The sequence below is a fragment of the Carassius gibelio genome, chromosome B22 (genome assembly GCF_023724105.1).
Source record: "Carassius gibelio isolate Cgi1373 ecotype wild population from Czech Republic chromosome B22, carGib1.2-hapl.c, whole genome shotgun sequence".
NCBI lineage: Eukaryota > Metazoa > Chordata > Actinopteri > Cypriniformes > Cyprinidae > Carassius > Carassius gibelio.
Genome location: NC_068417.1, coordinates 18,655,756 through 18,677,584, shown reverse-complemented (window position 1 = coordinate 18,677,584; position 21,829 = coordinate 18,655,756). Strand labels below are relative to the sequence as shown.

Below are 21,829 nucleotides of genomic sequence, written 5' to 3'. Positions count from 1 at the left end.
CTGACTGAGTAGCCTAACATAAATATAACTTTGTGTTTTTTTCTTCTTCGACAGTGTCAGGGGTGTTGCCTGTTACGTCGTTTGGATTATTGGGCTACCTTGTTGAACGCATATCATTATATTTCACAATTTTTTATTTATTTTCCAAATATAATTAATTAGCCCAACGAACCGTTCGGTACATAATGTGTACCGCGTACCGAACCGAAAGCCTCGTACCGAATGGTTCAATACGAATACACGTATCGTTACACCCCTAATATATGTTTGCATTGGGAAGTGACGTCACTCACAGTCGACGGTAATAAATAATAATTAATTAATTAGTGTGGACTTTGTCATCTACATACTTAATAACCAATAAGGTTAAGGATCTGTCTCACAAATCACTTTCATCTTTTCTTTCCTATGAAGCTTTACTTAAAAAAAGATGTTTCCTGATATTGACACTTTGTTATTTTTGTGGTGCTGAACACGAATCCATTTCTCATCTCTTCTGGGAATGCACATATACAAGTCTGTTCTAGTAGAATTTTTGTATCTTCGATCATACTAAAATGTACCATGTTTTTACTATGGTAAATATGAGTTAACGATAGTGTTTTAAAATGAAACCACAGTAGCCACAAATGTACAGTTGTCTGAGACATTATGAAATGTTCTTTAACATCATGAACCATAAAATGTAGTCATGTGTTCTGCTATGGTTTATTTTCATAATAGGTAAACACAGGTCACATTTCCTTAAATCAGCAGCTGCACGATGTGAAGCCGAGAGTCCTGTCTTGAATCTAGAGATTTGGAGCTGGTGTAGATTGGTAGCTCGGTAGTTCGTGACTGTTGTCTTGCGGTGCGTCGTCTTTTAGCGCGTGTTCGAAACCCGCGCCAACACAGACATACTTTTTAACATTTTTTTGTTTACCCTACTTACTTCGGCCGCGGAACGGGCGATCATACTAATAACTTGTAATCTTTACAAGAATATCTGAATCATGCAATGAGCAAGTCTGCATTTATTAAACACTTAATATCGCGTCAGTTTGTGCTTTCAGAATCGCTGAATCTGCTGCCGTCGTTCCAGCACATCTGCAGCGGAGACCTAAACCAGGAAGTTGGTCACCAGATAACACGGTAACCAGTTAAACCGTAACACCGGGAAGATTAGGCAGATAGACTGGTGACGTAGGTCTGGACGCGTTTCCCAATACAAAGTACGCTGATTTCGGACTTGCATCCTCAGTAGTTCAGACTTTGTGCATTCGACTTGGGAGCGTGATGTCTGCGAGGACGCAGTTCCTGTAATTCTGCATACAGCAGCGTACTTGATAACATGTCAGCTCGCCTTGACTACTGCCATTTTCCTCACTGTATATTTACAATAAAATGAAAAAGGATATGAAATAACACTGCCTCCTTTCATTTTTCATTTAAATATAATAATAGAAATGTTCTTAGTTCAGGGAAATGTGTATATATACAGTCATGTGAGTGACGTAACTTCCCAATGCAAACATGCCCAATAAAATGGCCCCACCCCATATGCGTCCACAAATTGTAAATGCATTTGCAAATACAATTTGCAATTCCATTTGATTCTATGTTGTTTCTATTAGCCTCTTTCACACAGTAATACCAGTAAATTGCCATAAAATTACCAGAACGACTTTACCGGTAAATAAAAAAATGCGCTGTTCACGCACAGTCAACGACATTCCGTCTTTTTTTCCGGAAAAGCACCATTCACACATCCATTCCAAAATACCAGTAAATTCTGTGACATCATTAACCTCTAAACAGCTGCGCTTGTATTTTTAAACATGGAGGGTAATTCGTGGTTAGTATTTCTGTTGATGGTTTCATTATTGTTACAAACTTTAGTATTCATGCAACTGCTTTTGTTATGTAGACATCATAATAGACGACTGGTTTAAATAATTATACTCACCATTAATAAAACACCTGATGCTGTCGGGAGCTGACCAATTTAGTGAAATTCGTCTTGAAAGGAGTAACAGCACAATGAAGTTGCGATTGTCACTGTAAACCCAGATTTTGATTCAACTCAAAGAGATTGAGTTCATATTACTTAAATGTTTCTAATTTATTGACATTACTTGTTAATTCTGAGTAAGCTGAACTTTTTCATGTCCTTTCTTACTGAACTTGTGTTTTTAAGTCCAATCAGTAGTTTCTACTCCAAAAAATTTAGTTTGTATTACTTAAACGTGTCATTTCTTTACATTACTTAAGAATTCAGAGTAAACTGTACTTTTTAATGCCCTATCTTATTGTAATTATGTGTTTGAGCTCAAACAACTCAATATCATCAAGTTTTGCCTGTTACTAACAAGACTGGCTGCAGCCTTGCGCTTCCCGTCTCATGGCGAGGCGTGACCAACAGGTTTATAGGGTCAAAAACAAAATATGTTGTGAACAGAATGACAGCCTGTTTTTAACAGTAAAAAATGTGTAACCTATTGAAATGTTATTCTAAAAAACTACATATTTACAGACTGTGAACAGCATCATACAGGCTGCTGTCACTGGCCTTTGACATCCAAGAGCTGCATAACATTGTGGACAGAAACAGCACGTCTTTCATGTGGATTTTAAGGAGGCTGATTGCCTTCTCCACCACAGATGACAGGCAATGGAAGCAGCTTTTCTTCTGGTAGCTGGAACAATAGATGGATGTCACATACAAATTGAACCTCCAGCAAGTGAATCCCAATGTTATTTAAACAGGAAGCAATTTCATTCTGTTCAGCTGCAAGTCACCACCAGGAAAAGTACCTTGATATCTTTGTTTAGTATCCCGGGTCTGTGTATGGTGCCAGCTCTTCAAGAGCATAATTACCTGTAGGACAATTGAACAGGTTAAGACTCTGCAAATCAGTTCATGTTCTCATATTGCTATTGTTTAAGCTTGTGTAAGTTATGAAGATAATTTTAAGACTGTCAAATCGAGATATACTGTACATATATTAGTTATTTAAGAAATAAACATATAAATATATATACTATAAATCACATAAATATGTATACATACACATGTAAATATTTAAATTTAAACATGTGTGTATTTATATATATATATATATATATATATATATATATATATATATATATATATACACATAAATATATTACACTCATAACCAGGAATTCATATTACAGTTATTTGAAAATCTAGCAACATATCACATAACATATCATACCAACATATTTACAAAAAGTTAAATTTTACAATATGTATTAATTTATCCCTGGGGTAAATTTTAGATTTCCACTGTTTTTCACTCATTTTTGATACCCAAATTTAAAGTCCTCATCTTGTACACATACAGTTACTCAACTGAAGCTGCTGAAGTTTATTTTCCTGACATTATTATAAAAACCTCTTAAGAAATTCCCTTTTGCTGTTGCTTTAAGCTCTATTATACTACTTTATGAAAATGTTAATGTGGTTTTGTCTGAAGCTTTGTGCTCTTATCCATGTAGAAATGAAAAGATAATAATTTTACATGTGACCAGGTGTATGGGTATTTCTCTAAAGTGTGGCACCCATTCTCAAGACAACATTTTTCAGATGTTAAGATGTTGCTTGTTTAATAAATAATTGGAAACTGCTACAAAATCAGTGCACACAAGTGCTTCAAAAGTTATTTGCTATTAAGCACTTTGCAACTGACAAAATAGCAACTGGAAATACCTGGAATTTAATATTATAATAAAAAAACAGCATAAATCAGTGATGATCCTAACATAAATACATGTAAAGAATGTGTGTAGTTAAGATTAATTTTCATTTATATACTCACTGAATTATGGCTCCCAGTGAGTAGGGTTTCATCAGTGAATGAGAACAAGATTGTGTTCATCAGTCTCTGTAACATCAAAACAGGATTAACACATTACTGATGATTTATGATCCAACTGAGGCACTTATTAATAATAGTTTGCCATGTAAGTTATCCAACAATTTTTTATCAAAATATCAACTTGAATTTATTCAAGTTAAATTCTAAATTAACTCGTTTCAATTACTAAAAATTTTGTAACTTTGTCATTACTTAACGAGCCGTCTGTAGAAAGCAGCCTTAAAGGGGGGGTGAAATGCTATTTCATGCATACTGAGTTTTTTACACCGTTAAAGAGTTGGATTCCCATGTGTGGCGAGTGGGGCGGGGCCGAGAGGCGTGGGAACGAGGAGTGAGGCCAGGTGTAGTGATTGGAGATAAGCTACACCTGAGCCCCACCGCTAGTATCGAGTCCCACGTAGGAGATGGAAGGATATAAAACTGGAGCGACGACCGTGAAGGACGAGAGAGGACCAGGCCGGGGACATTATTTTATGTGTTTGGCTTTTATTTGTGCGCGTCAGTCGCCGTGAGGGGCTGACGCGCTGTTTTGTGTTTATTTTTGTAATTAAAGTTTCATTTTGATTGTGCGCCCGTTCCCGCCTCCTTCTTCCCGATGAATATGGAGATTTGTATATCATTACAGTGGTGCCGAAGCCCGGGAGAAGGAGGGACGCGCTGCTGAAGATCCCTCGCCGCTGTGGTGAATCCGCGGTGCCCTCGAGCTGGCGAGGTACGTGCCGCCATTGACGCTCGAGGCGGTGGGCTGGAGCGAGTTGCCGGGGACGGGCGAGCTCGCTGCCGACCGCCCACGACAAGGAGGGGCGGCTGCCGTCCGTGAGGGAGCGGAGGAGTCGGCGCCGTTCGCCAGGGGGCCGGAGCCTGCCGCCTCCGTGACGGAATCCGGAGGGGCAGGGAACGGGGGACTCCTGCCGCTGCCCAAAATCGGAGGAGCCGTCGCCATCCACCGGGCGGCGGAGGAGTGTCGTGCCGTCCGCCGAGGGCCGTCCAGTGCCACCGCCGGGCACCGCGGAGGAGATCACCCAGCCGGTGGAGGGCCGAGCAGCAGTGCGTCTGGGAACCGGATTTTTTTTTTTTTTTTTTTTTTCCTCTCTCCCCTCTCTTGTCCTTGTCGCTCCTCCTTCCATCTCCTTTTCTCTCGCCTCGTCTGTCCTACCCCCAGGTTCCTTCAGGTCCCCGTGAGCGGTCCCCCCCGGAGGGAAGGGGGGGGGGGGGGGGGAGTAGAGCGCAGTCTCGAGGGTACCCCCCGGCCTGCGAGGGGCGATGGGGGTATGTGGCGAGTGGGGCGGGGCCGAGAGGCGTGGGAACGAGGAGTGAGGCCAGGTGTAGTGATTGGAGATAAGCTACACCTGAGCCCCACCGCTAGTATCGAGTCCCACGTAGGAGATGGAAGGATATAAAACTGGAGCGACGACCGTGAAGGACGAGAGAGGACCAGGCCTGGGACATTATTTTATGTGTTTGGCTTTTATTTGTGCGCGTCAGTCGCCGTGAGGGGCTGACGCGCTGTTTTGTGTTTATTTTTGTAATTAAAGTTTCATTTTGATTGTGCGCCGGTTCCCGCCTCCTTCTTCCCGATGAATATGGAGATTTGTATATCATTACACCATGCTAAACATGGACAAAGTTTCAAAAATTAAGTTGTACGTTTGAAGGAGTATTTCTGTTCCAAAAATACTCCTTCCGGTTTGTCACAAGTTTCGGAAAGTTTTTTTCGAGTATGGCTCTGTGTGACGTTAGATGGAGCGGAATTTCCTTATATGGGTCTTAAGGGCACTTCTCCCGGAAGAGCGCGCGCTCTGGTATAGCAGAGCAATGAGAGCACAGACATTCACTGATCAGAGCAGAGACATTCACTGATCAGAGCGAGAGCGTCGCGAAATGTCACAAAAGAAGTGTAATTTTGGTTGCCAGGGCAAGACAACCCTGCACAGATTACCAAAAAAAAAACAGCACTAATGGACCAGTGGATGGAGTTTATTTTTATAGAGCATCAACGGAGTTGTGCAAGTGTTTGTGTTTGTGTTTGTTCCCTGCATTTCGAAGATGCTTGTTTTACAAACAAGGCCCAGTTTGACGACGGATTTGCACATCGTTTATTTCTTAAGGATGATGCAGTCCCAACGAAAAAGGGTCACGATCGTGTGTTGGAACCGCAGGCGGTGAGTAAAATTGCTTCAAATATCTCTGCCTCCTTGTTAGTGCGTCCCTTCCCATGCCGGAGACCCGGGTTCGAGCCCCGCTCGGAGGGAGTCGGTGCTGCTGCTGCTCTCGTTCAGTTTCAGCCTCGGGATCTGATTCTGGATCATAAATAAACAACTGAATCTGACTGTAAGCCATGGTTTGTTTTGGATGGTTTTTTCTTCACGGTAATGTCACAGCTTCCAAACGCTCTCAACACAAAAGCTTACTCGCGCTGGTGATTCTTTAGCTCCGCCCACACGTCACGCCTCCAGCCGGTCGTGTTTTTCCGGGAAAAATCGGTACAGACTATCTTTCTCTTATGAATATAATGAAACTAAAGACTTTTTGGAGATATGAAGGATGCAGTACTACTCTATAGGTACTCAAGATTAACAGGATATTGAGTGAAAACGAGCATTTCACCCCCCCTTTAACAAACTTACACTGTAAAAAATTGCAGTAGTTTCTACAGTTGTTTACTAGTTGTTTACAAAACCTGATATTTGAAGTTGCTTTAAAAAAAAAAAAAGTTGAAAAAACTTCAAAAAGGTTTTTGAGCTCTCAACTCCTTTTTTTTTTTTTGGTTTTTACAGTGCAGCTTCAGAACTTTAGGTTTTACTCAAGCAGTTTAAAGTTCAGCACAAAACTGCCAATCCAATATGAGTGAATTAAATTGTTAAATTCTACTCAGTACAACATTGGTCTTCAAAAAAATCTTTAAATGGACAGAATCACATTTTTTTTTTTATTTCATAAATATGATTTTTTTTTTTTTTGTAGAACAGCGAGTTTAAATCAGAAACCAAATCAAGTCATTTCATTCGCAATAAAATTAATTACAATAGAACGTTTTTTCAAGTTAAGAGCTTATTTGTCACATTTGTGTTGCAAAATTAAAAACTTCTAGTTTTTATTTGATGCTTTCCCAATTAAATTAACTATCATAAAATTCAAGCCCAAAATAATGTGCAAAAATAACAACGGGTCCAGTCAAAAATGTATTGGCTTCCATATCTGTCCTTCATATCTATCACAAGCAATATAAAATTAACTGCAATGGTGATAAAAGTGTGTGCATAACAACAGTTTGTGGCTCGCTGTCTTTTGGTTCTGCATTTTGAATAATGATATTTGCTTTAAAGTCAGTAATGGAAAAGCTGCAATGATTTTGACTTCTCTGACCACTGGATAATGAAATCGGATGTAACACAAAATCGCTTTTCAAAATCAGCTCTGTGTAGTAAATGCCAACCAATGTTGCCAAGTCTGTGGTTGAAGCGACAATACCAATAACGTGATATTTAGTCCCTTTTACCAAGACAACCATGCTATAAAACTTAAAATCCGGAAAGCAATTTTGTATCGGGGAACTCCCCGGGAACGCGATTGGGCTAGTTGGACTAGTTTTGAGAAGCAACTGGGCAGGAATTGTTGTGAAAACCTGGCAACAATGATCTGAATGCACGTGCTGGAGATATACTGCTAATTACAGGAGCGTCTTTACTGATGAGATGTGCATGAAAATCACATTTGATTTTTTGCACAGCCCTACTGCCATACCTCAAAACGTTTTATGTTGTTCTGATGGAATGTTGTAACCATTTTCACTGTTTGTTTGTCTCTCCATGCCAAGACCACAACATTTTCTTTGTGACGCATGATTGTTTCCCCAATCCTTGTGATCCAAGACAGGGCAGATTTTGTACAGCCTGTCAGTAAAATTGTCTGCCTTTTTGTATTATCACTGAAGTGAAGAAATCTATATGAATTCAAACCTGTTGCGAGGCATGACCTTGTTGAAGTAGGGGGTAGCTATAACATGTCATCTGTACACCAGTACATTTCAAGTTCCGGCTTATGAATGATACCAGTGAGAAAAAGGCAAGAGGTTTTGGCTGCAGACTGGGCGAGTGGAGCTCCACTCAAGAGCGGAAATACGTCACCTCCACTAGCGACGCCGCCGCCATGTTGGAGCGGGCCACACTTTCCGTAGAATTACATCGGCTGCGTCCGGGGAGACACTGCTGGCAAAAACAGTGTTTTTTCATGCACCTGTCAATATTTAGATTTTTGGCTTTTTGGCTTTTCATAAAGTGTTTTTTCAGACTTATGGAAAGAAAACATCCAAAAGACAATGTTAAGTGTTTCTTTTATAGCACTTTATCTATTTGTGTCAATAGATTTCAATTACAATACATATTTTTAAAGGCTGTTTTCTCAAAATGAGTTTTTTCTCCAACTCTGAGCCATATATCTCCACTTCAGTGGCACTTACACACACTTAACTTTACATTTGTATTCCTGTCTATATTCTGAAGGTTTTTACAGAGGGATTTGTTCATATATAATTTTTTTGATTATATACAACATTTTATTCCTTATTATTATTATTATTATTTCTAGCTGTTCAAAGTATTTTCTGAATTATGGAGTGACAAAAAGAGATACCCAGAATTCCTTCTGTAAAAACATTTGACTCTAATATGTCAAAAAAATTTAACCAGAATTTTGAAACTGACTTCATCCTGTGTTCAGATTTTTGTACTAGAAATTTATGCAAATTAACGCATATTTCATTAAATAATGCCTAATTTGCATATTTAAATATAACATTTTAGAAAACTTGTAATACAAAGTTTGCCATTATCAATGTAATCAATCAACTTGGTAAGTAAGGTGATATCTATTAGTTATTTTTTTTTCCCTATTCACCTGCAGTGTCTCGCCTTAGAAATCATGCAAAAGGAAATTAAGCAGTTTTACTATGATAAAACCATGGTTTATTTTTGTAAGGGTTGTGATATGCACGTTTTTTGTTGAAGAAATTATATAGGCTTTGTCATCTATAGCAAAAATGTAACAGCAGCAATTACATAGCATTTGGCTCCCTGTGCAGGCATTTGTAATAACATGTACATAAATTGTTTATTTTGTATGTCCCTACAATATGTATTTTAACAGTGTTATTATTAACCAATCATTATTGCCTCATAGTTTTTTTTTTTAATATAATGCATTTTAAGTCCTTTTAAAGGCTATTGATGGCTTAGGTCTGTTTTTATAGCAACAACAACAACAACAAAAGATTACAGTATATTAATTCTTCTTTGTAAATTATTATTTGAAGTAACAAAACCATGGTTAATTTGCAGTTGCCGTGGCTATAAGAACGATGATTTGTGGTGTTATTGGTAATTTTCGTAAGGGAACCTGAAAAAAAAAATAAAATATAAAAAAATTCCGCCGGCGCGAATTGTCAATGCATGACTCAAACGCTAGCTGACACAGCAGCAGTTGTCGGTAAATAAGAATTTTCTTGTCTTTAATTGTTAATTTATTCGTTCATTATTCATACATTCGTTCATTTATATCACTTGTTTAAGTTATTTAATTGTAAAAAAAAAAAAAAATGATTGGGGCTTATTCCTCCTCCTGTTCGCTTATGCCTCGGGCCGGCCCTGCTCCAAGAGCACCATACAACACTGACCCAAAAAAACAGGGTGAATGTCAGTTTTGCTGTTCATGAACTTGTTCCAATCCTGTCCACTCCCAAAAAGCAACGCCCAACCAGAGGTTGCAGAGTTTGTGTACGTAAGGGGTTGCGGAAAGAGACCTCATTCTACTGCAAAAGTTGTGGCGTCCCCTTACATCCTGGGAAATGTTACTCTGTTTACCACTCAAAAACAAATTACAGTGGCTAAATTTAATATATATGATGAAAACGACATCTGAATGTATTCTGCTTGAAAATGCACTTGTTTGATAAAAATTCATTTTTCTCAGCTTTTTGTCCAGAATCTATGTTCAGGTGGCAATATAAAAAAAAATGAAATGAAGATAAAATAAAATAGTTGTATTTGTTGTTTAAAAGCAGAGGCTCGAGATCTTTATTTTTACATGTTCATATTCATAGAATAAAATATTCTGTTTCTATTAAGTTTAGCGAAAATCGTCATAAACCCTGGCGGTGGCTGGCAACTGTTTAAGAAAATGCTAGTGGGGAAAGAGTTAAGACACAATGTTTTCAGTTTATTGATGACCTGACTTTGTCCTGTGAATTGCATTGCAAGTAGAAGTTATTGCATCTCTAACAGTTCCTCTCAGATGACGACACATTTCTTCATCCGCCCGGATAGAAGCACTTTAATTTCACTGTCGCTTCAGTTGGATGACATTTATTTTATTTTCTTAAACAGTGCCTGAATGCATCACCCCTGCTAACAACATTACGTAACTGTTACGTAACTGCGACGTAATCTGGTGACCAAAGTTTCGTTGTGGCGACGTGGAAAAGTGAAAGGTGCGTATACGTCGCCACAACGTAACTTTGTGACGTTGCCAGTAAGTAACAGTAAGTGGCAACGTCGCGGATCGGTGGTCGTGTGCTGGTAATCAGTTGGTAATTTTTTTTATAATTATTCTATGGGCGGACACGCAGCACTTGAACCTAATTTATGTCCTCATATGCCCAAACTAATTTAAAGGATGTTTCAGCAGCTGTGAATGATGAATACATACTCGAAATGAATTCAGTTAATTTATTAAAAAGCAAATATGAACAGTAATGCACCCAGATTATTAATAAAAACAGGATATACAGCGAAATATGAATGAAAGCATTCAGCCCATACAGAAGCACATAGATTGAGATATATTAATAATAAATACATTTCCATATATTTAAATATCTATACCCTTCTGTAAGCATCCAGGGTCAAAACATTATGCACAACATGCAAGTCTTAGTAAGCACTCAGCACATTGCATTTAAATATTATCATTAACAATGCACACATTCATCAACTAATCACAAGCTCCCACAATAATCTTCAGCTAATCACACCCTTAACCAAACCACTACAAAAAATTCATTGAAAATAATATGCAATAGCTTATGAACAGATGTATTATAGCAAATCAAGTTTAATGAATCTCACACCTATCATATAGCATTATGGCCAGTTCACACTGCCACAAAAATATATCTAAATATATATCTATTTAAGCAATTAACATTAAATTCTAAAATCCTAAGTAATTCTTACTTTCTCTATTCTTGCAATATTCTAGTGTTCATGTCCCTGAGTAATATCTGCATCCCCCGAAGTCTGAAGAGAACACAATATGCTAGTAGACAGCAATCCTCGTGAGAGAGAGGTCTGGTGTGGAGGTGGATCTGGAACTGACTTCTCTTGATTATCTGTCTTCACAAACTGCCCTGAAATACAATTCAAACATTAACAATGAGTGTTATAAATGTAATGTAAGGCTCTTAGATTCATAATGCTCATTTTGGAAATATAGTTAATATCAGTAATATGCAGCATGCACGATACAAGGAAGTGGTCAGTAACTAAACTTTGAGGTATGATATCTATAAGGCTACCTTTAAGAAAAAATAAATTGAATAAATTAAGTTGTGTTATGCATTCAAATAGTAAGACATGCTAAAATACAGAATTTGTTAACAATAATAATAAAAAATAATATGCTGGGGAAAAAATTACGGCCCTAAATATGTTTTTTTTTTTTACGTTTAATAAATTGATGTGAAAATGTATGTACTACCAAAAAGGAGTGGAGAAAAATGAAATATTTATTTTATCATTGAGGATTTCTTAAAAAAAAAAAAAAAATCTCGTCTTGCTCTCATGAACCCAGTCTCGTGTCTCGTCTCGTCTTGTGGGATAAGTATCTCGTCACACCCCTAGTAGCCAGAGCAAGAGATACATTAGATTTTTTTTGCATGTCTGACAGTGTAATATTTAGCAGAAGTATTTCGAATGAGTTAAACCTGTATCCTGTTTTCTGGGTAACATTGAGAATATCACTATATATTGTTGCAACACCTCCGCCACAACCAGTCTGACGGGGCTCATGCTTATAACAGTAGTTTGGTGGAGTTTAGCTAAATCAAAAATGCCTGTCAAAATTAACACTGGAACAAACACAATCTTTATTGTAGTAGTACTTCTATTTGAGCGTGTAGAACAAAAGTCATCATAACAGTTATTTGAGAATTGGCTTACTAGTCATATGGAGCAAAGTGTCCTGGAGATGTTGTCCAACAGGAGATCTAAAAAGCCTAGGACGCTGCCAGAAAGATTCCAATTATTAACAAAAAGCAGTTTCAGTTCTTTACACCATGACAATAACCATTCGTTTAAAGCAAAAAGTTTGCTGAACCTTTCATGTTCTCATCTATACGTGGGAAGTGGTCCTGACACGATGATCATCATGCAAGCGATATGCGGCGCACCGTCTTGATCAGGCTCCTGAAGTCCCTCTTCAGTGTCTCTGTCTGCCGCAGCGTGTTGGCGTTAACCCCAGTGTATAACAGTATAACAACCTACACCTAGGTCCAGGTTAACACCTGATGGCATTTATTCTGGGCTATTGAGTTAGAAACACACGGTTATAACAGCCAGAGAAAAGACTAAGACAGAAATCAAGGGTCAAAGAGCCCAACTAAAGCAAACTGATCTCTAACATGGTTACTTCAAATGAAACAATAAATCAACATCTAAACCTTAGTTTATTCTCAATAAGATCTTCTGTAGACGTCTGACAGAAATAAAGTCTGTCTGGTTATTAATAAGTGGAGCTGGTGATGCTGTTTGTGGGGTTGTTTCATCAGATCTTGAGAGATTTCATGTATTTTATTTCAGTTGATTTCATCTAAGTCTGTGTCTGAAGTCAGTTGTAGTAGTTCTTGTGTTTCTCTTTTCTTCAGTGATTCTGTTTGTTAACAGCAGCTGTTCATCACTAATGCTCAATCAGCACTTAGTTAATCACTTAATTACTTGAATGCAAAGTTTTAAAACTTACATGGCTTAAATCAAGGCAATCTGTTTACTCAAACGGTTTGAGTTAAGTTAACTTGTCGGGTTTTACAGTGTATCTATTGACAAATTACCATCAAAAACATTTACAAAGCAATCAAAACCTATCCTTTACGCATAAGATGTAATTAAAAGGCCAAACTTTCATTAATAAGAGCTCAAATCTAATGTGCTATAACGTTAATTATGTTTCTATGCTAGCATAATACTTGATAGATTGACATTTCAGGAAAAATACCATAATCACAGAGGTATAAATATTAACAAAAAGTACTTAAAGTAGACTGTGGATGATATTAACGTGTTACTTAACAAATCTGTCGCAGTTGTTGGCCTTTTCTTTGGTATAACTGACGAGAAAAAGAAAATGTCAGACGAGTCCTCTCCTCTCCATCAGCTGATGTGTACGCCGTTGCCATGGTAACTCAATGGCTAGAAGGCCAATAAAGACAATAAAATAATAAAAAAAGGTTTTAGCGACGTTAGACTTTTGTTTTTACTTTGTTTTATACATTTTATCCACCTAGTTAATTATTATAAATTGTAAAACTAACCTCAGAAAGCTAATTCTCCTGTCAGACACAGTTAAAGTGAAAAGTGCCTCAAACAAACGCACTGTCCTTCTGATACAACAGTCTCTGCTGCAGATGAGATGGTGTAGCCAGTCTGTGTCATTATTTCACGTTCATAACTCCTTACGAGATAGAAAGTTTCACAACTCTTTTCTTGTCACTACTGTGCGCGCGGTGCGTCAGTTGTGGAAGCGCGCGCCTGTACAGTATGTCACGTCACTATATATTAAAAGCATGTCCATATTCTGACTTGGTGAAAAGAAACATATTTTATCTTTAAGGAACGTTTAATCTTGTGTCTGAAGTTTAATTACACTTTTTAACTGGCTCTATACTCAGAGAGCATATAAAGAACGTAAAAATATATATGGTAATGATATTACGTGCATACGAAGTTGTAGTTACGTTGCCAGTAAGTCATGAAGTTACCAATATATTACCAATAGAGGACCTATCTGGGACGTTCTTGGCTATCTGGTCACGTTGGAAGGACGTACTGACGACGTTGTGAGTTGGTAATGTGATGGTAATAAAATTACGGCCATGCGACGTCATAGTTACGTTGTCAAAAAGTCATGGAATTACCAAAAATTACCAGTACGTTACGTAACTGTTACGTAGTGTGTAAGCAGGGACATTGTTTTTTTTATTTTTTATTATGCAATAGAACAACAACAAATACAATTACAAAGACAAAGTAAGAACAAGAGACAATGAGGGTTACAAATAATACTCAGACTATGTTAGCTTATAAGACTTACACCATGAAAGAGTCTTACATGCAATAGAATTATTAGAGCTTCTTAAGCAATTTACATACATATCAAAATCTTTCCTGAAAATAAAAAAGTAGGGAGTTTTCTTTGAAAATTTACACTTGTGAATGTAAAATTTAGCACAATAAAGCAACAAAGTAATAATATATTGACAGTGAGAAGGGTTTCAAATTCAAAGAGCAGTCAAAAAACACAATTTTGGGGGTTATACAAAAGTTTGGATATAAATATTTCTTAACAAAGTTGGAAAAATCAATCCAGAAGACTTTACAGTAAGTACAGTCCCAAAACAAGTGATTGATCGTTTCTTCATACTGAAGGCAAAAGGAGCAATTGGGTGAAATACTATTGTTAAATTTAGCAAGTTTATAATTTATTGGATAACAATTATGTATAATTTTAATTGAGACTTCAACAACTTTATTAGATTAGAAGAATTTTTGTCGAAGAAGCCAAAACTCTTCCCATTCTATGTCACTAAATATGTTATTCCAAAAACTCACACAAGCAGAAGCAGGGACATTGTTATGATTGGCCCAGAGTAGATGTCTTACATCACCGCGTTCTGAACTTGTGTGCTCATACCAGTAATTTTCCTTCTGCGTTCACACACAGCAGAATTCCTGCAATTTATTGGTAATGTTACAACTTCTCATACCGGTAAATTGCCTGAACGAATTTACCTGTATTTTTCAGCTTAGGCTGGTATTAGCTGTTTATTTTATTTTTTTCAGCAGGGAGGCACATTTTTTTTCTTCTGTGCATTATAATGAAGGCTTTATAAAACTGCACCGCATTTTTAGCTTTTTAATCAACACTCTGTTCTACAACAACACATTTATTATCATGTATGTCTATGAAAGACGATCGAACCAATCAGATTAGTTATGGGGCGGGGCTGCACGTGTATGTGCAGGCTGCAGCCGGGTGCTTCTCTATATTAGCCGATCGCCATGTCTCATGTGGACTCATGTATTCTACATTAATTTGCTTTCTTCATTTTACAGTAATGCTATATTGTAAACTATTTACAATACTATTATGAGTTCTCGCCGTTTATTGTGAGTGGAATGTCGTAAACGAAACTAAACTGCGAAGTTTGGGTACAAATATTTTTTTAAGGTTGTAGAGTGATGTTACCTCAAAAAGAGATGCTTTTTTGCACATTTATCTTGTTCTCTTTATTTTGTTTTTTATCTCTGACTGGTAAGTTATAAACACGTTTTTATTTTATTTATTTTTTCACTTCTAATAGCTACAGAGTAATATACTGTTGAAAAATGTTTAAAGGGATTTCAGTTAAGTTAGCTGTTTCTGATCTCGTTCTTCTCGTGTGTTTGGTGATACAGATGCAGATAAGTTATTGCCAGTGATGAAGGGAGATTCTCTCACGCTACACCATAATCTCTCTGTTTCTAACATACAGAGAAATGATGAGATCGAGTGGAGGTTTGAAGGCACTCGCATCGCTAGAGTGATTGTGCCCAATTCAGAATATTATGATGAAAACACATTCAGAGACAGACTGAAGCTGGATCATCAGACTGGATCTCTGACCATCACAAACACCAGAACCACAGACTCTGGACTTTACCAACTAAAGACCATTATTGGGCTTAAGGAATCAATCAAGAGATTCAATGTCAAGGTTTATGGTGAGTAGAGAATAAGTGTAATTTGAGCTTTCATTTATATGTTCATAGCCTAATGTGTTTATGTTCATGCTAAGTGAAATGTTGATTGTACTGTATTTTATTTTATTTATTATTATTACTTGGTTTTGTTATAATATGTTGTGCAGCCAAAGACACATTTTCACTTGTGGACAATAAAGTATAGTAACGTAAAGTTAAGATAAAATAGGAAGGGGTGATATCGCGCTCACTCACGCTCCGTTTGAATTGTGGTAATTTCACGATAAAATGGACAGAATTTAATCAAAAGTAACAATAGGTTATATAAAGCTGTATATTCCCCTTTAAAGTTCCACGTGTACAGTGGTTAAACCTATTTGTTCGGAACTCATTCGTACCGAACCTAACCGAAAGACACGTACCGAATGTGTTTATTACTGTTACACCCCTATATCTACTTCAGAAGACTAGCATACTGTGGTCCAAAGTCGAAAAGACAGGAATCAGGTTTGTTCAGCTGGAAATGACAGTCAAAATTTTCAGTAGGAAGTAGTTGTACATTAGCCCTTAAAGTGAGAAATGTTCTGTCAGTAAATGACTCTCTTTAGAAACTAACTAAAAATATCTGAACAATGCCTCACACAATAACACAAACTTTAGAAAAGTTCCCTGACAAACATCATAAAAATGTCCATAGTTTATATGCCACACTTACTACAGCTATTGTTTTTAAAATAAAACTGGTAGAGTTTTAGGATTTAGGAAAATCTTGCACCGTTTATATTCTTATTAATATTTTTGAAGCAATGATAACTATAGTCAATATAGACTAGTGTTACCATAATAAAAGTTTATTACAATGATTTCAAAAATATTACTTTTCATGTCATGTGACTAGTCGTAATGTGAGGTGTTTCACATACACCAGGGGTCACTAGACTCAGTCCTGGAGGGCTGGTGTCAGGCAGAGTTTAGCTCCAACTACTTTCAACACACCTGCCTTGAAGTTTCAAGTATACCTAGCTAGTCATAGACCGTAATATAGTTCTGGTGTGTTTGATTAGGTTTTGAGCTAAATTCTGCAGGACACTGGCTCTTCAGGAACATGATTGGTGACCCCTGACATACAGAAAGTGCGGTGACAGACTTTTTTATATGAATGGTGATGCACAGAGTTAGATTTTAATTTTCACTGACTGAAAAGCTTCTTTGTAAACCTCATATTATAGATATTTTTTCAATCTGTATATAATTTTATCGAAAGCTTTTTGTGATGATGCACATTACTTATTTAGTTTGTAATGAGTTGTCATTGTAATTTGCATGTGTTATGTCTGAACTTCTATCACAGAGTGAAAATGTAATGTTAATTTATTTTTTATTTTTTATTAACTGTTATTAAACTTATTCTTCCTGGTTTGGTCACACAGATGTAGAGAAGTTGCCAGTGACAGTGGGAGATTCTCTCACTCTAAACCCTAATCTTACTAACATACAGAGAAATGATGAGATCGAGTGGAGGTTTGAAGGCACTCGCATCGCTAGAGTGATTGTGCCCAATTCAGAATATTATGATGAAAACACATTCAAAGACAGACTGAAGCTGGATCATCAGACTGGATCTCTGACCATCACAAACACCAGAACCACAGACTCTGGACTTTATCAACTAAAGACCATTATTGGGTTTAAGGAATCAATCAAGATATTCAATGTCACGGTTTATGGTGAGTAGAGAATAACCATGTTATTCCTGTTGTCCTCTTCATATTCTTGCTATAAATGGTAGGGTATCAGTAAAATAGCACTAGACAAAGGCACCAGGTAACTATATTGATAGGAAAGAAAGAAGATTAGATGCAACGTGTGGCTCGATTCAGGTAAAGATAGCAATGTAAAATCAACAATAGGCTATATCATAATCAGACTAAAATAGGCCTAATGCGGCCCATGCATGTGAAAGAAATATTAAAGCATAGTCTAAGTTTATTTGTTTTTACCCACCAAAAAAATAGTCTAGCTTAATTTCATTTTTTCAATTTTTCAAAAAACAAAAAAACAAAAAACAAAAACAAAACAATAACAATAACAACAACAACAATAATAGGCTAATAATGATCAAATCAAACAGTTTGTCAGTTCTCTTTTTACTTTTTGTTCGTATTTCGATTTGTTGTTAGTCACTCAAATAAATAAAATATAAGAAAACCGTTTTTTTTTTTTTTTAACAGAAGAGAGTAAAAATGTGGGTGACGTAATATAATAACATGTCAGTGTGGGTATTGTTAACTAAAACTTTTCAAATGCTAAGATAAAATAAAATTTTAAATAAAAATGTCATTACATTTTTAGATGAAAAACTTTAACTGAAATTAAAGATGCTGTCTCAGCAACAAAATAAGTTATTAATTAATAAATTAAGTAAGAAAAAAAGAAAAAAACACTAAAATAAATATAATTTCAAATACAGCGTTTTAAACAGTATTTACACCGCAAAATACGCCATTGTAATTACAAACAGCATAAACAACATGCGAAAATAGGTCAATAGCCCTATTCGGACGGGACTAGTTTTACAGGGGGTCGTTAGAGAAATCTGCGTTTCACAGACGTACTCTGTGATTTTAATCCCGTCCGAATCTGCCACGTCTGTGTTTTTCTCACACAACCCCTGTGATAATTCCAGGGCAAATTACCTACTGTTTTTCAGCAAACTCAGTGATCCTCTGAGAAAACTAATCCCGTCCGTCTGTGATTGCCGGTGATATTTTATTTCACAACGCGTTTCCTTGTGTGTTTTGGCCAACGTGAATTACTGTAGATGCTCTAACCACGCGCATGTTTAATAATAATGTAAAAATAATAAAATCAAGAGCAAGATCATGTAAACTGTTAATACCGGCTATTGTAATATCAGCATCAGGTAAGATTACTCACGTTCATTTATGCACTCAGTTACATAATGTTTTAATTACATATGCACCTTTATGAAATTTAAACATACGGTAGGTTTAGCTTACTACACACACAAAAAAATTAATAAATAAGGAAAACAAGTTAGTTAATTGCCTGCAAGCTTCTCCTCCTGTCTGTACGGTAATGCGACAGAGAGTCGGGTGGTTATGACGCAATCGTTAGCCTATTTTTACAAAAACTGTTTCTACAGGGCCATAATGTAACATAGAAGGTAATGGAGCCCTTTATACATTGTCGTGTATCTTTAAAAATAAATAATGGACAAAAGGAGTCTTTAAACGCCTCAGATGTAAAGTTATTCGCTGGCAAAGTGTCGCCAAAATGAATGGGAGTCAATGGGAATGCTAACGCAAGTGAAGTTCTGCTACAAGATGACGGCACCCGGCCGACTACAACTTCCGGTCGACTTCCTTGCCGCCTGGTAATAATACTAATGGCAATCATTCTGAATGAATGCAATGCACGCATACAGAGTGCGTGATCTCTGTGACGCCCAGATGCACAAAACAGACCCTCCCACCTCTGTAATAAACACGGAGATGTTAATCCCGTCCGAATTGGTACATGAAAATCGCAGACGTCAGGTCAGGTGTTAAGAATAGAAACTCAAACGTAGTTTAGAAAAAACGAGTCCCGTCCGAATAGGGCTTTTAAAGACTTAAGCCCTATTCGGACGGGACTAGTTTTACAGGGGGTCGTTAGAGAAATCTGCGTTTCACAGACGTACTTGGTGATTTTAATCCCGTCCGAATCTGCCACGTCTGTGTTTTTCTCACACAACCTCTGTGATAATTCCAGAGCAAATTACCTACCGTTTTTCAGCAAACTCAGTGATCCTCTGAGAAAACTAATCCCGTCCGAATGCGAATGTCTGTGATTGCCGGTGATATTTTATTTCACAACGCGTTTCCTTGTGTGTTTTGGCCAACGTGAATTACCGTAGATGCTCTTACCGCGCGCATGTTTCATATATTTGCTTAGCGGCAAATAAATAATAATAAAAAAATAATACAAATAATAAAATCAAGAGCAAGATCGCGTAAACTGTTAATACCGGCTATTGTAATATCCGCATCAGGTAAGATTACTCAGGTTCATTTATGTACTCAGTTACATAATGTTTTAATTACATTTAATAAAAACAAAAGAAAAGAAAAGAAAAACAAGTTAAACTAAAGGATCCACACATTAACATGGTTTTGCTATACTAGCCATTTAGTATTTATTGTGTAATAATACTAAGGCAATCATTCTGAATGAATGCAATGCACGCAAACAGAGCGCGTGATCTCTGTGACGCCCAGATGCACAAATCAGACCCTCCCACCTCTGTAATAAACACGGAGATACTAGTCCCGTCCGAATTGGTACATGAAAATCACAGACGTCAGGTGGCAAGAATCTAAACTCAAACGTAGTTTAGAAAACTAGTCCCGTCCGAATAGTGCTTTAGAGTTTTAGGGTGCATGAAAAACGCAGATTTTTACGGCGCTCATGTTGCCATATGACGGCGTAAGAAATGCTGTTTTGGTTGAGTGCGCGTCATTTACAGCGTTTTGTTTATAGACTAATTAGCCACGCCCATTGATTCCTGATGCCAGTTAATTTGAACAGTTTTCACCCAATAGGTATGGAATAAAATCACTGTCAAAAATAATCGTACATAATTCAAAACATGTGTGTGTAATTTTAATATACTCGTGCGTAATTTACAACTATTGTACATAATTCTGTTTTTTGTCAAGTTGGATTCCAAAATCTACGGCCCCGACAGTTTACAGATACGCGATTTTGTGTGTTTTTTAGAGTACAACTCAAAAATGTAAGACTGTGACAGTTTACAGACATGGCGCTTGTTTTCACAATAGCTCTGTTACACACGACATGCGAAATTGCAGCTGTGTCCAAATTCAGGGTCTGCATCCTCCTTAGGATCCTTCCTACCCGGTTGAAGGAGGATGGGTCCTCCGATGACCGCAAAAACCGGAAGTCGGTGTTTGTGAATTTGGACAGCCTACCCTTCTTTCAGTTCCCTCCGTTGCTCATATCCTGTCGCCTAGCAACCATGACAGGGCTAAGCAAGACGCGGGTGAAGAGCTCATCGTTCTCTCCCTGGAGCTTTATAAACACTTCTGTCTGCTCTTTCGTCCTTAGAAGCGTTCAAAACAGTTTCAATCACTAACAAATAAGCTGTGTGTAAGGGGATATTCACACAGGCAGTAAGGAAGAAGCTAGTTTACGAAAGTAAACTTTTTTTTTTTTTTTTACATATACACGTACAAATGTAAAAAAAAAAAAATGCTTAACGCTAAAACAAAATGCCTAACTAGAAAACCACTGAAAATATATATTTTTGAAAAGCCAGTTTTTAAAAAAACATCGAAAATAATACTCCTCCCCCACTCCGCTACTGCTCGCTTCGTCCTGCCGAAAAGAATTATGGGATAGGTAGGACGCGAAAGGATCCACCACACCCATCCTTCTAATTCGGGGAAAAGGAGGACGCATTTGTGGGCCGCATTTGAAGGATCCTACGAATTTGGACAGCCTTCGTCGCGGCGCTGTGACGTAACATCCTTCAAATGCGTCCTCCGAAGGATGTAGACCCTGAATTTGGACACAGCTTATGACTACGAAATGCGGTGCGAAACGGCTGTCAAAAATACGTCATCAAGGTCACAGGCATTACTATCCGAGGGAAGATCAATCGATTCAACAAAGAGTCATACTTTTAATCGCTATTGGCCTATAGATTCATAGAAAGCGATAAATTCAACACATAATCCTATAAAACCAATTTAAATTTATCCAATGTAAAAACAGCTTTAATGTAAATAATATTATTTTAAATTACTTTCGAAAGTACCTTCAAAACGGCTTACTGACGTAATCACCACGTTTAGGGCTTTGTTTATCAATAATCAAAAACAGATTACAATTATTTTTGAGAATACAAACGTCTCT

The 21,829-nt window shown here is 37.2% G+C and overlaps 1 protein-coding gene across 7 annotated transcripts in view; it reads left to right on the top strand.

The window, feature by feature from the left end:
• The first annotated feature begins 15,228 nt into the window (after positions 1 to 15,228).
• Positions 15,229 to 21,829, top strand: part of LOC127986815 (hemicentin-1) — a 159,527-nt gene continuing 152,926 nt past the window's right edge. For 2 of the 7 annotated variants that reach the window (XM_052589074.1, XM_052589073.1), the window contains exons 1-3: positions 15,235 to 15,461; positions 15,605 to 15,910; positions 17,320 to 17,616. In XM_052589074.1, coding sequence (XP_052445034.1) covers positions 15,389 to 15,461; positions 15,605 to 15,910; positions 17,320 to 17,616 — 676 coding nt within the window. In that variant the 5' untranslated portion in view covers positions 15,235 to 15,388. Of the gene's footprint in view, positions 15,462 to 15,604; positions 15,911 to 17,319; positions 17,617 to 21,829 lie in introns of all 7 variants that reach the window. The other 5 variants (XM_052589069.1, XM_052589067.1, XM_052589072.1 and 2 more) reach the window with 4 other exon arrangements.